At 38.7% G+C, this 12200-nt stretch overlaps 1 protein-coding gene across 1 annotated transcript in view; it reads left to right on the top strand.

The window, feature by feature from the left end:
- Nucleotides 1–4975, top strand: part of Rgs22 (regulator of G protein signaling 22) — a 91708-nt gene extending 86733 nt beyond the window's left edge. The window contains exons 24-28 of the mRNA XM_048358778.1: nt 813–908; nt 3555–3648; nt 3760–3843; nt 4029–4072; nt 4789–4975. Coding sequence (XP_048214735.1) covers nt 813–908; nt 3555–3648; nt 3760–3843; nt 4029–4033 — 279 coding nt within the window. The 3' untranslated portion in view covers nt 4034–4072; nt 4789–4975. The remainder of the gene's footprint in view (nt 1–812; nt 909–3554; nt 3649–3759; nt 3844–4028; nt 4073–4788) is intronic.
- Nucleotides 4976–12200: the final 7225 nt, after the last annotated feature.

The raw sequence follows: 12200 nt of genomic DNA on the forward strand, positions 1-12200 counted from the left end.
GCAAGCACTCTACCACTAAGCCATATTCCCAGTCCAAATGATCACTTTTTAAATCAGCAAACACTTTTATAAATTATTATAAAAGAGAAAAATCGTGCAACTACACAGAGATATGTGTATACGATGTCATCTGTAGTAGTTTAAAATATAATCAGAGATGATGGAAATTTCTCATCAGAGGCAGATGGGTTACTCATGGGTTGAAAATGACAATTTATTCATTTTATCACTCAACAAATATTGGTGTGTATAAAACCACTCAACCATTGAAAGTGACGATGTAATTTCTTCACATCATTATCCTCTAAGTGCTTGGTTGTATCCAATGTGACAAATACATGTGCTGGTGAGTAGTACAATGGCCCGCTTACATTTCCACTCTGTATCTCTCCACATACAACATATTTGCATGAACAAAAACAGATCTAAATAGAGGACATAGAGTTTAATTCTATTTGTATAAGGTTTATGCCTTTAACTAGAAATATTAAAATTACAGATTATGTATCTATGCATTTTACCTAATGAGATGTCTGGATGGATGTTTATGAAAATATTTATGATAGTTTTTCTTGGCTGTGAGAATTTGGGAGGGACTTTAGCATTCAACTTCATCATTTATCTCATTCATTTTAAAGTGTTTTTGTATTTGAAAGAAAAATAAAGATCAAAGTGATGATGACTTGGTAAATCTCAAATGCAGCACTCAGAGGGAAATAGCTTTTTGTATGATGCTATGACTGCTTAACTGAAAGTTTACATTAACATAGCATTATCCTTTCTTGGAATAACTTAATTTAATTTAATTGTAGGTTGGAGTCAAACAGTTTGGAAGTACCATAGGGTCTGCTACCAAAACTGTGTTTCCCAGTGAATCTAGCCTGGGCTTGCAAGCATATGGCCGACAGGTAAGCCAGCAAGAAGACACAGCTTTCCCTTCCTCTCTAGAGCACTGGGCGGGGACACAGTTGAGGCACTTCCTGAACACCAGAAGCATGAGTATTTGAAATCAGCACTAAACTTAGAATACTCAGAGGGTTTGTAAGAGGATGTCCTTGAGCCTTTATAGGGCATTAAAATTTCAGCTGGCTGTGAATAATATAATGAAGAAAATTAACCCTTTGAAATACAAGAAGATTTAAGTTATAGAAACAATTGTATTGGAAAAGACACTAAGACAGCCATAATCAAACAAGATAGACTACATAGATTCTGCATTCTTATATTAAGGGATAACAGGAATATCAAACACTTAGTCTCAATTTCTTAATTCTTTGAAGTATATAACCACCAACTAGGTCATTTACAATTTTCATGTTTATTTTTAAAAAGCCAAAATAATACAATTTTTATGTTTACATTTTTATTAACATACATTATCAGTACTAGGGAGAGTGCTTTGTGATAATTCTATATTTTGATTGGTTCTACCCCTTCCATCATACTCTCTTAATACTCATTCTCAAACAGTATTTGGTGGATTTCAGTTAGATAAATATGTATAAATACACATATACATGTATACACATGTGTATATGTATATACTCATACATATATGTGCATTTCTACGTTTGCACATAAATATATGTGTGTTTACACATATTTAAATACATATGTACTTGTTTATATTTACATATGTGTGTGCATGAATGTGTGTGCTGTGGGAGACAGCTTCCTTACCTGTCAAAAAAGGAAAAAAGGGAAATGATGATGATGACAATAAGGACGAAGTTGCCAACAATGATGACTATGATGATGATAAACATGTTGAGAATAATCAAGAGTTGTTAGATAGTTCAAGATTTTTGTAGAAAACTAAAATACTTGGGGACATCAAAAGTATTTAATAAATGTAATTATTATGCTATTATATTTATAATTATAATTTCTACTTAAAGTACACACATAGTGAATTAGTCTAGCAATTTGTAAAATAACCATATACTGCCATTTACAAATGTAGCTGCCTGTTATTACATGAATTAATTTCAGATAGACGTTGCATTTTTTTACAGTTATGCTGCTTATTTTATTTTTTTTATTAATTGAACATAAATTTTTTTACAAGGTGTTGTGCAAAGAGGGTGCAGTTACATAGTAGGGCAGTGTGTACATTTCTTGTGATATCTTACGATCTGTTTTTCTATCCCTTGTCTAGGTCAGGTAGACATATATGCAATATACAATGTATCAAGAACATATACAGTATTCACAGACTTGGTCTCTACTGTCTCTCCGTCTCCCTTTGTTAACAGTCATATATCAGGGAGATCATGCCCCTTTGTTTTCTGTGTTCTAGGCTTGTCTCACTCAACATTATTTGTTAGATGTTGCATTTTAATCATTGTAATCAACACTGGCTGAGAGGCCCAAGTGAGGGCTTCTGCTCAGCAAATATAAGGCCCTGGATAGCACCATACACACAAAATTTAATTAAGAACTCTGATTGCCAGGGGCTGGTGGCTCACGCCTGTAATTCTAGCTACTCAGGAGGCTGAGATCTGAGAATTGTGGTTTGAAGCCAGCTCAAGCAGAAAATAAAGTACTCAGAAAAAGCTGGAAGTGGTACTGTGGCTCAAGTGGTAAAACACTGCCCTTAAGCAAAAGCAGCTCAGGGACAGAGTTCAAGCCCTGAGTTAAAGCCCCAGGACTGGCACTAAAAAAGAAAAAAGAAAAGAAAAGGAAGGAAGGGAGGGAAGGGATGGAAAGGAGGGAGGGAGGGAGGGAAGGGAGGGAGGAAGGCAGGAAGGAAGGCAGGCAGGAAGGAAGGCAGGAAGGAAGGAAGGAAGGAAGGAAGGAAGGAAGGAAGGAAGGAAGGAAGGAAGGAAGGAAGGAAGGAAGGAAGGGTTCAAATTAATATGGTTAATTGTAATTCATCCAAATGCAAAATTATCCCTTACATATCTGGAGTCTTTCATAAGAACCTACATTCATAAGTACATTGATGTAAAGGTGACTGAATAGCTCTCAAGGCATCCGCGATTCTCTGAGGATAATGAGTACTACCATCCTCATATGTGGAGGCCGAGGATATAGAGAAAGGTACCTTTACTTCATCACATTCTTATGAAAGTGGGTAAGGGCGATGGAGAACAATGCGTAGTGCCCAGTTAAAGGTAAGTATAGATTTGTGTCAGGTGCACTTGTTTTTTCTTTGGCATAGGGCTCCCCTTGCCAGGAGTCCCTTTACCACGTAGCCATGTCCTCACCTTCTGTTGGGCATCGATTATTTTTGAGATAGGGTCTTGCTTCCTACCCGGGCTCATCTGCCGATTTTAGGCTTCCTGTCATAGCTAAAGTAATAGCTGGGAAAGGTTGAGAAGGGATCCTGAGAACTTTTCTGCCCAGGCTGCCCTCAAACGACGATCCTCCTAGATCTTAGCCTCCCAGGTAGCTAGAATTCACAGCATGGGCCTCCCACAGCAGGCTCTGAGCTTTCCTTTCAAGTGTCATATGTTCATTTAAAATTTTAAACAAAGGGACTGCTACAAGTGATTTTACCTTCAGTTTGTTTCTTGAGGCAAAAGACTTAACATAGGAAATTTTTCTCCTAGCCAAGCTGGTGCTACTCAAAGTACATAGAAGCATTGGAGCAGGAGAGGATTCTGCTTAAAGTCCAAGAGGAACTGGAAAGGAAGATGTTTACAGGTGAGTGTTGCTCTTGGTACCTGTAAGCACAGTTGCTTTGTTGTTTCCACCACAGATCCATTTTTAGGAATTTGCTCATGCTTTCTTGCTTTCTAATCTACCATTGTGCAGGCACAACATCTCTCACAAATGTACTGAAGTCTACTGGTTCACCTATGAATTTGAAGAAGAATGTATCTCTCTATTCCTTCCAGAGTGAGTTTCCAGTGAGAGTCCATTTTCATTTCTATCTTCTTTTCTGCCTGTAACAAGCCATTAGACTATAGTAGAATGGACCCTCTCAGTTAGGAGAGCGTCGCATAGAAGTGTGTGGTCACCTCTGTGCATCCCTGCTTTCTTTCCTCTGTCGAGGATAAGCTAACACCTCTTCTCTTTTCTAGAGTAATGGCGTGTCACTGTGATCACACCTGTTCTGAACCCCAAGGTAAGTCCTAGGCTGAGAGTTGCTCAGCCTTCTACATACATGTCCTACACATTCACACATTTGCACACACGATGCCTACACCAGTAACCCTGACAACATACACACCAAATCAATGAGCAGAAACAGTTCGAGAGCCATGCCCTCCAGACAAGCAATCCCTTTCCAGGGGAATCATTGCTTACTTCTATTCACTCATTATCAATTCTTTTCTCTCCCAAAGAATATGCTAAAAGTTTTTCTAAACCTGAGGGAACCCAGAATCAAGCCAGAAGGACCCTCCCACAGATATTCGTGTGCTTCTAGCATTTTGATTGGAGACTAACATTCAGGTTTTACAAAGCCTTTCTAGTGATGTAATGTGCCATGTGAAACCGTGGGCAGCTACTTGAAGAAAGCCCATAGAAAGCCCTTTTGATCTCCTGGCATGCAGATTCATTTTGGATTTCTCAGAACCTGTGGTTTTCTGCTTTGGGGAGACAGACCTCAATGTTTTCAGCCTGTTCTTTTTTTCCCCTCCTCTCTTTTACTTTAGACACTAGATTCTAGGCACCGTCTCCTAGTTCCCCCATCCCCTTTCTTAGACGTCATAGTGACCCCAACATTTAGGGTAGTACTTTTTTTATCCTATAAAAACTTTTTTGTCATTGTTGTTTTCTATACATTCTTTACATTTTCTATACGTGTGTATGTTTCACTCATGTATTTTTCTTTTACAGGAATTCTTTCACTGACACGGGAAGCTCACGTGATTGATTTTTTTTTTAATGGCCTGCATTACTGTAGAATAAACTGATTGCTGTAAGCTTAGAAGTTCCCCTTATCATACCCTTTAGTGTAATGTAATATTATGCTCCTCAGGTAGTATTTCTTGAGCATTTACTATATCGGGTTAGTAGATATGTTCAGCAGGTGATAAAGGGATGTGAATATTCTTTTTTTTTTTTTTTTTTTTTGCCAGTCCTGGGCCTTGGACTCAGGGACTGAGCACTGTCCCTGGCTTCTTCCCGCTCAAGGCTAGCACTCTGCCACCTGAGCCACAGCGCCCCTGCTGGCCGTTTTCCGTATACGTGGTGCTGGGGAATCCAACCTAGGGCTTCATGTATGGGAGGCAAGCTCTCTTGCCACTAGGCCATATCCCCAGCCCCGTGAATATTCTTAACAATGAATTGACCCAAAACCTAAAAGAAACAGCTTTCCAAACCCAAACCAGGACCCAACTAGGAAAGAACTACAATGAAGCAGTGGCTCTCATAGTCTGTATCTGTTGGACTTACCTATGACATTGGCCGGCCCTTCATCTTTACTCCACTCCCAGATCCCACACAAGTGTTCTACACACCTTTCTTTCACACAACCTATTAGGTGAGCAAGAAAGTGCTTGTAAAGTGAAGGGAAAAGAGGATGTGGAAGAGATTACCTAGGAGGAGCATCTGTGGACCTCAGAACTCAGTCACCAGGGACCACAGCCAACTTCCCCAGACTGGGGAATACTGGGGATAAATTCCTCCCATTTTTGTGTGGATTAGAAAGTTTTTATTTTGCCTTCCCTTTGAAGGAGAACTCCCGGATGCAGAACTTCAAGTTAGCAGGTTGTTGTTTTTGTTTGTTTAGTGCCCAAACTATTTCATTCTGTTCTCTTCCTGGCTACCTGTTTCTGAAGAAAAGCCAAATGTTCTTATCTTTGTAAATAAGTTTCATAATTTCTTCTGAGCTTCTCTCAAGATTTTCTTTGTCTTTTATTTTCTTGCACTGGAATAATATGTACCTCATTGTAGATTTTTGCACACTTTATTTACATGCCTATGTGACACAGCTGTTTAACTTACTCATTCTAGCACTTTACATAGAACATCTTCAAAAAAATCCCAAACAAACAGATGTTCAGCTGAGCCCCTTGGCTCATGCCTGTAATCCTAGCTACTCAGGAGGCTGAGATGGAGGATCATGTTTCAAAGCCAGTGTGAAAAGAGTCTGTGAGGGCTGGGAACTTGGCTTAGTGGTAGAATGCTTGCCTAGAGTGCATGAAGCCCTGGGTTCCATTCCTCAGCATAAACAAACAAACAGCCAGAAGTGGCGCTGTGGCTCACGTGGTAGAGTGCTAGCCTTGAGCAAAAAGAAGCCAGGGACAGTGCTCAGTCCCTGAGTCCAAGGCCCAGGACTGGCACACATACACAAAAAAAGAGTCTGTGAAATTCTTATGTCCAATTAACCACTCAAATACTAGAAGCAGTGCTGTGGCCCAATAGGTGGAGCACTAGCCTTGAGCACAAAGAGGCTCAAGGACAGCACCCAGGCCTTGAGTTCAAACCCCACAGCTGACAAAAAATCCCTCAGATGTTCATTAAATATTTGTTGAAAAATGAGGGAGTTATAAAACTCCTAGAAGGCAAAATTCACTGCTCATCTAAAAAAGTTTTTAATATAATGGTATTCACAACATTCTGCCACTAGTAATGCTGATAATTATAAATACATAGATGATGTGCCAATTTTATGTGAAGGACAGATCTTTATTCTAGTGACATCTTTTGTATTTATAGAAGTCCACCAGTAATTTTTCTCCAGAGAAGAAATGATTGCCTATTAAATCACAGTAAATCACTTTGGGCCTAGGTTTCTGAAGCTCAGAATGATAAGCATTTTTAGCCAGGTAATTCTTTGCTGTGCGGGCGGTGTCCCTCGGCCGCCTCCTTGTACAGTAGCACCGCCTCAGTGGTAGCAATTTCTTTAAATGTTTGTCAGATCATACTGGTTGAGAACTAGTGCTTTCAACTTGAACATGTTTACTTTTGTTTTTGGAAATTTCTGATTATACTGGAACCTCTGAATTCTAGTGTCATAACATTTTAACGTTTTGTACCTGTTCCTCCAAAAGCTATCAACACTGTCTTCTAACCAGTGATAACTCATTGATTATAATGGAAACCTGTCTACCTGCATCATTCCTTCTCTCCTAATAACCATCAGGAGCAGGTTGTCTGGGGAAGATGCTCAGCCAATGTTTTCTGGATTCATAAAACTTAAATTTTTTACTTATATTTAGTGTAGTGTATATCTTAGGTAGTCTTACAAGTGTCCTTAAAGTTGACCTGGAAATATAAGTAAGTGAATAAATAAATGCTAATTGTGTTTTATTTTTTGCATTTGATGTGGTCCTTGATTTTATGAGGTTTCTTAAAAAGAAAAAAGCTCAGGGCTGGGATGGAGCTCAGTGGCAAAGCGCTTGCCTAGCAAGTGCAACATCCTGGGTTAGATCCCCAGTACCAAAAAAGAAAAGACACAAAAAAATACAGTTAAAAAAAAAAGAATAAAGCTCACTTCTAGAAGAGTCACAGGTTTTAAAAAATCACACAAATTACTACTCACACTGTCCACTTACATACTTCAAAACAGGAAAATTGAGCCCATTCTTCATTTAATTATTGTTTGAGGTAAATATATTTTGAAATAAATACAATTGTAAAGTAACCTCAAAGTAAGTTGGCCAATGAATCAGATTAAGTCTTATGTAGAAGTAAATTTGCAATTAAAAATACAACTAATTTGTTATATTTTTAAAATAATGTGTCTTTTTAGTTGCTATGTAATTGGAAAAATATACTACAAAACGTATGAGTGATTACATTTTAATTAGCATACTCTTTTAAATTATGTTAACTTTCAGTCTCAAAAATACATCAGATGGTACATATAATGTTGCAGCAGAATTTGTTTCCAGGTCTGTATCTGTGGCTGCCATTCTTACTTGGGGCCATGGATTTAATCTCTTTTGAAACCCAGTTTACTTATGTGTAAAGAACTCTGGTTAATGAATTTATGATAGTGGAGAATTTTAATGTATAATTGCTCATCTAGAGTTTTGTTCTATTCCTCAATGAGAAATTATATCTGTATGTTGAATTAGAACCTTACATCAAAAGATGAAAACTTTAGCATGAATGCTAATTCCCTTCATGAGTCACTTGGCATACTTGCTGGCTTGAAACTAGTGACATCTTTTTTTTTTTGGTCAGTCATGGGTTTTGAACTCAGGGCCTGCATGCTTGTGCCTGAGCTTTTTCGCCCAAGGCTAGCGCCCTACCACTTTGAGCCACAGGGCCACTTCTGGTTTTTCTGGTAGTTAACTGGAGGTAAGAGTCTCACGAACTTTCCTGCCCAGGCTGGTTTTGAACCATGATCCTCAGATCTCAGCCTCCTGAGGAGCTAGGATTACGGGTGTAAACCACCGGCTGCCCAGCAGCAATTCCTTAATTTCTGAGCAGAGATAGATGGCAAGGACCCCACCATCCCTGCGGGCATTTGGCTGGAGGTTAAGTGTCCTTAGAAAAAGTTCCCTGAGAAATGCTGTTAATCCCATGTCAGATCTTTGGAACAAGTATCTCCTCAGTTTTTCCTTTTAAAAGATGGAAGCTCATCACCCAGCATCTTCCCCCATGACAGCTTCAGAGAGCCTTCGCTGGCCACCCCAGAACGCCTGACAGCAGTCTTCACTCTGCTCCAGGAGGAAACCTCCCCGCCCATGCACACGTGTGACAGGCGATGGGGGAATGCTCTTCTCACCACCCTGGGTGCAGTCTGGAGCCCTCCCTCGCAGTGCACACCTTTTGGTGCTGCAACCCAGGCCTCCAGAAAGTCCCATTCAAGTGTTTGATTTCCAAGACACAGATGGAAATGGTTGAGCTGGTGATAGGAAAAACAGACAACCGCCAGGGCTGCCAGCCCCAGGCTTACTCCGTGGTAGCAGCAAGAAGACTGAAGAGTTCCAGAGGGGCTGGGAGCAGAGACTGCAGAAAGTCTGCTCAATGCAGGAGGTGAGCCAGGAAGAGCACCCTGTGGAGCCATGAAACAAGTGTTTCCTGGGTACCTCTGGGCCTGGGAAGAGAAGGGTTCGCCTCAAAGATTTCTGAGATGCCCTTGAGCTCTTTCTAATTATCCCAATTATCCGCCTTCTGTTGGATCAATCTCCAGCAAGGATGTTAGTCTATGAGAATAGGCTGTCTCATCACTGGGCTGATTGTGTATGTGTATAGATTTCTAATTTGATCATATATGATAAGATTCAAAGGTGAAAGAAAAAAGCATTTTCTCTCAGTTCAGAAACAAGGCAAGGATGTTGACTCTTGTTATTTCTATTCAACACAGCACTAGGAGTCTTAGAGTAACTGGTAAGAAAAATATATCTAAAAAAGAAGTAAAATCATATCTGTTTGCAAATTATATGATATTATGTAGAAATCCCTAAATGATCTACAAAAAGCCTGGTAGAGTTAATAAATGAATTCAATAAACTATCCATACAAGAAATTAAGGAAACAATTCAATTTACAGTTGCACCAAAAAAATAATAGGAATAAAAAGAGGTTAAAAAAAAGGGTCTAAACTGAAAACTACAAAATACTGATGAAAGAAATGAATGACACAAATAAGTGGGAAGACATCCCATGTTCATGGATTGTAAAGTTCATATTATTAAGATGACTACACCATCCAAAATGATTTTTAGAGATCTACTACTATCCCCATCACTGTGCCTCTGTTGTTTATGCCATCCTGTAGCAGTGAAAAACAATCATTTTGATTCTGCTGCCTTGATACTTAGAAAGGAGTTAGTATCAACTCATTAACGTCAACAATACAAAATGAAAAGGACAAATCATGTATCAGCATTATTATAAAAATGATTTTGATCTTGCCAATCTCTTGAGTGTACAGAAAATGTTGTAAGAACCACTGCAATCTAATAAATTACCTACGTCTTGCAAATGGTGTTGGCAGTTTCATGCTTTTTCCGTTTGCCTGCAAAAAGCTCTTTCCTCTTCCCCTTGCAGAACTCCTAGCTTTTAGAGGCTCAACTAAAAATTTGGCTCCTCAAAACCGTTTCTCAGCCTTTCCTTGCCAAACCAAAGTTATCTTTTCTGTTTTGCCATGATGCCTTCTACATATTTCTGCTAGGGTACCTATCAATAGTGATGTGGGTTTTTTGTTTGCACAGTTTATTAAATACTCAATAATTTAGTGAAGTTAGAATTTTGTAATTATCTGCCAGAAAAAAATGATGACAATATCTGTTTTTCTTCTTTCTCAGGTTTAAACACACCGGATACAGTTCCTAATTGGATTTCCTCACTAACCCATTCCATTAGCATCACAAGTGTATTGAGATTGTAATGTTTTTAGTCAGCTACATTTTGTCTTTTTGTGCTCTTCTGTTTTTAAATTAAAATATTATTTATGAAATTTTTTCTTTTACCATCAAAATAAGAAAGTAATTTTATTTGAAAGTATAATTACTTGGCTGATATGAAAGGACTTCATAGTCAGGCGTGGTGTGGTACATGCCTATAATGCCATAGAAACACCAGCCCTCACGAGGCCGAGACAGAGAAAGAACAAGGGGAAGGCCAGCTTGGGTTACATAGCAAAACCCATCCTCAGAAAAGAAGGAAGAAAGAAAGAAAAGGAGGGAGGGAGGGACGGATGGGGGAGGGAGGTAGAAAAGAAGGAAGGGAGGAAGGGAGGGAGCGAGGGAGGGAGGAAGAAAGGAAGGAAAAGAAGGAAGGGAGGAAATAAAGGAAACAAAGGAAGGGACAGAGGAAGGAAGGAAGAAAAGAGGAAAGAAAACTACGATAGTGAAATCAGTGTGTATTTTTTCATTTTTTGTACAATTTATTTTTAAGGCCTGATAGCTTAAAAGAATAGTTTTCACAGATTGTGCTTTTAATGGAAGTGGGGTTTTTTTGTCCATTAAGACTATTATGGGCAAGGCCCATTTATGCCATATGTGTTTGAAATTCTCATCCTGCCAGAAATATAATTTTTTTTCAAATCAAGAGAATTATCTCTTCTTAGAAAAATATTTTTGTACCCAGAAAAGCAAATCATCTCATAACTAAAATGTGAAATGAGACAAATGACAGGCCAAACAAGGAACAAACACATTGTCACACAGGAAGAATGTGCTTGCGTGCAAGAGCTTATGCATTACTGCTGCTGAGACAAATAATTTGATTTATCAACAAAATGTACCATATTGTGTAAAATCTTTTATAAATGTGAGGTGTGTGCATATTTGGAGGATGGCTCTTCTTGTTAGTAAGACTTCATTATATGTCAACGCAAAGAGAACGACTGTTTTAATTCCGATACAATTCAGCAAAGCCCACGGTGTAATCATTATAGCCATCAGCAAACTGACTCATGCGCAGGTGGTCCAACAGTTTCAAAAGCTGTTTCTGAGTTCTTGTTTGTACCCACCATTTTAAGATTACATCAGAATTAAAGCATGCAGGACTTGAACTGACTTCAAAGACTAAACTTAGACTTCTTATTCGTGGAGCTTTTTTCTTTTATTGGTTCATGTTTTCCATTTGGCGTCCATATCCTGTTCTAGCTCGATGCCCCTTCTAGAATTTCATTTACAGACCTTACAGCTTTGGGTTGGTGAAACACACTAATTAATACTGTTGTGGAGGCTGAGGATTTTAGCAATCTCTGGCCTCCTGCTGGGAAAAAAATAGCTGCGGTTTTTTCAACCATGTCTAGCACCATATCAAACAGGGTAAACTGCATCTTACATGGAACTCTCAATGCAGTCAATCAAAACACATTTAATCAAAATGCATTTAGGGAGAACTGTTGACACTCTTATCTGTTGCCAGTACTATTAATCACTAAGCTCAAACCTTTCAGTGCAATAGAAATATGAGATCTATTTTTTTCCTAATTAGATTTTTGTCAAGTAAAATAATAAAGTAAAAACAGGCCATTTTATGAATTCTAAAAGTCCAAAAATACTGAAAACAGCATTCTAGTTGGAAAGCAGGTACTTTGATATGCCGTGTAAATCTCTAGCGGCAATATTAAGTCATACAGGTTTAAAGACCGGACTCCAGTTCCACAGGTTTTTGTTCTGCCTGGGAATCCTATGGGAACCATCAAAGCTCAGATTTGCCACCTGATGTGTGAAGAAGCTGTGACTAACTTCTTAATAAATCGGGGTTAGTGGTATGAAACTTCCATCACATTTTGGCTAAAGTTAAAAAAGCCTAAAATCACTAGTCTTAATTTGCCTACCAAGCTTGTAGCAGGCAGGTCTAAGAGTACTATATATTTCTGGTGCTAAGATCAG

The sequence above is a fragment of the Perognathus longimembris genome, chromosome 12, assembly GCF_023159225.1.
Source record: "Perognathus longimembris pacificus isolate PPM17 chromosome 12, ASM2315922v1, whole genome shotgun sequence".
Lineage (NCBI taxonomy): Eukaryota > Metazoa > Chordata > Mammalia > Rodentia > Heteromyidae > Perognathus > Perognathus longimembris.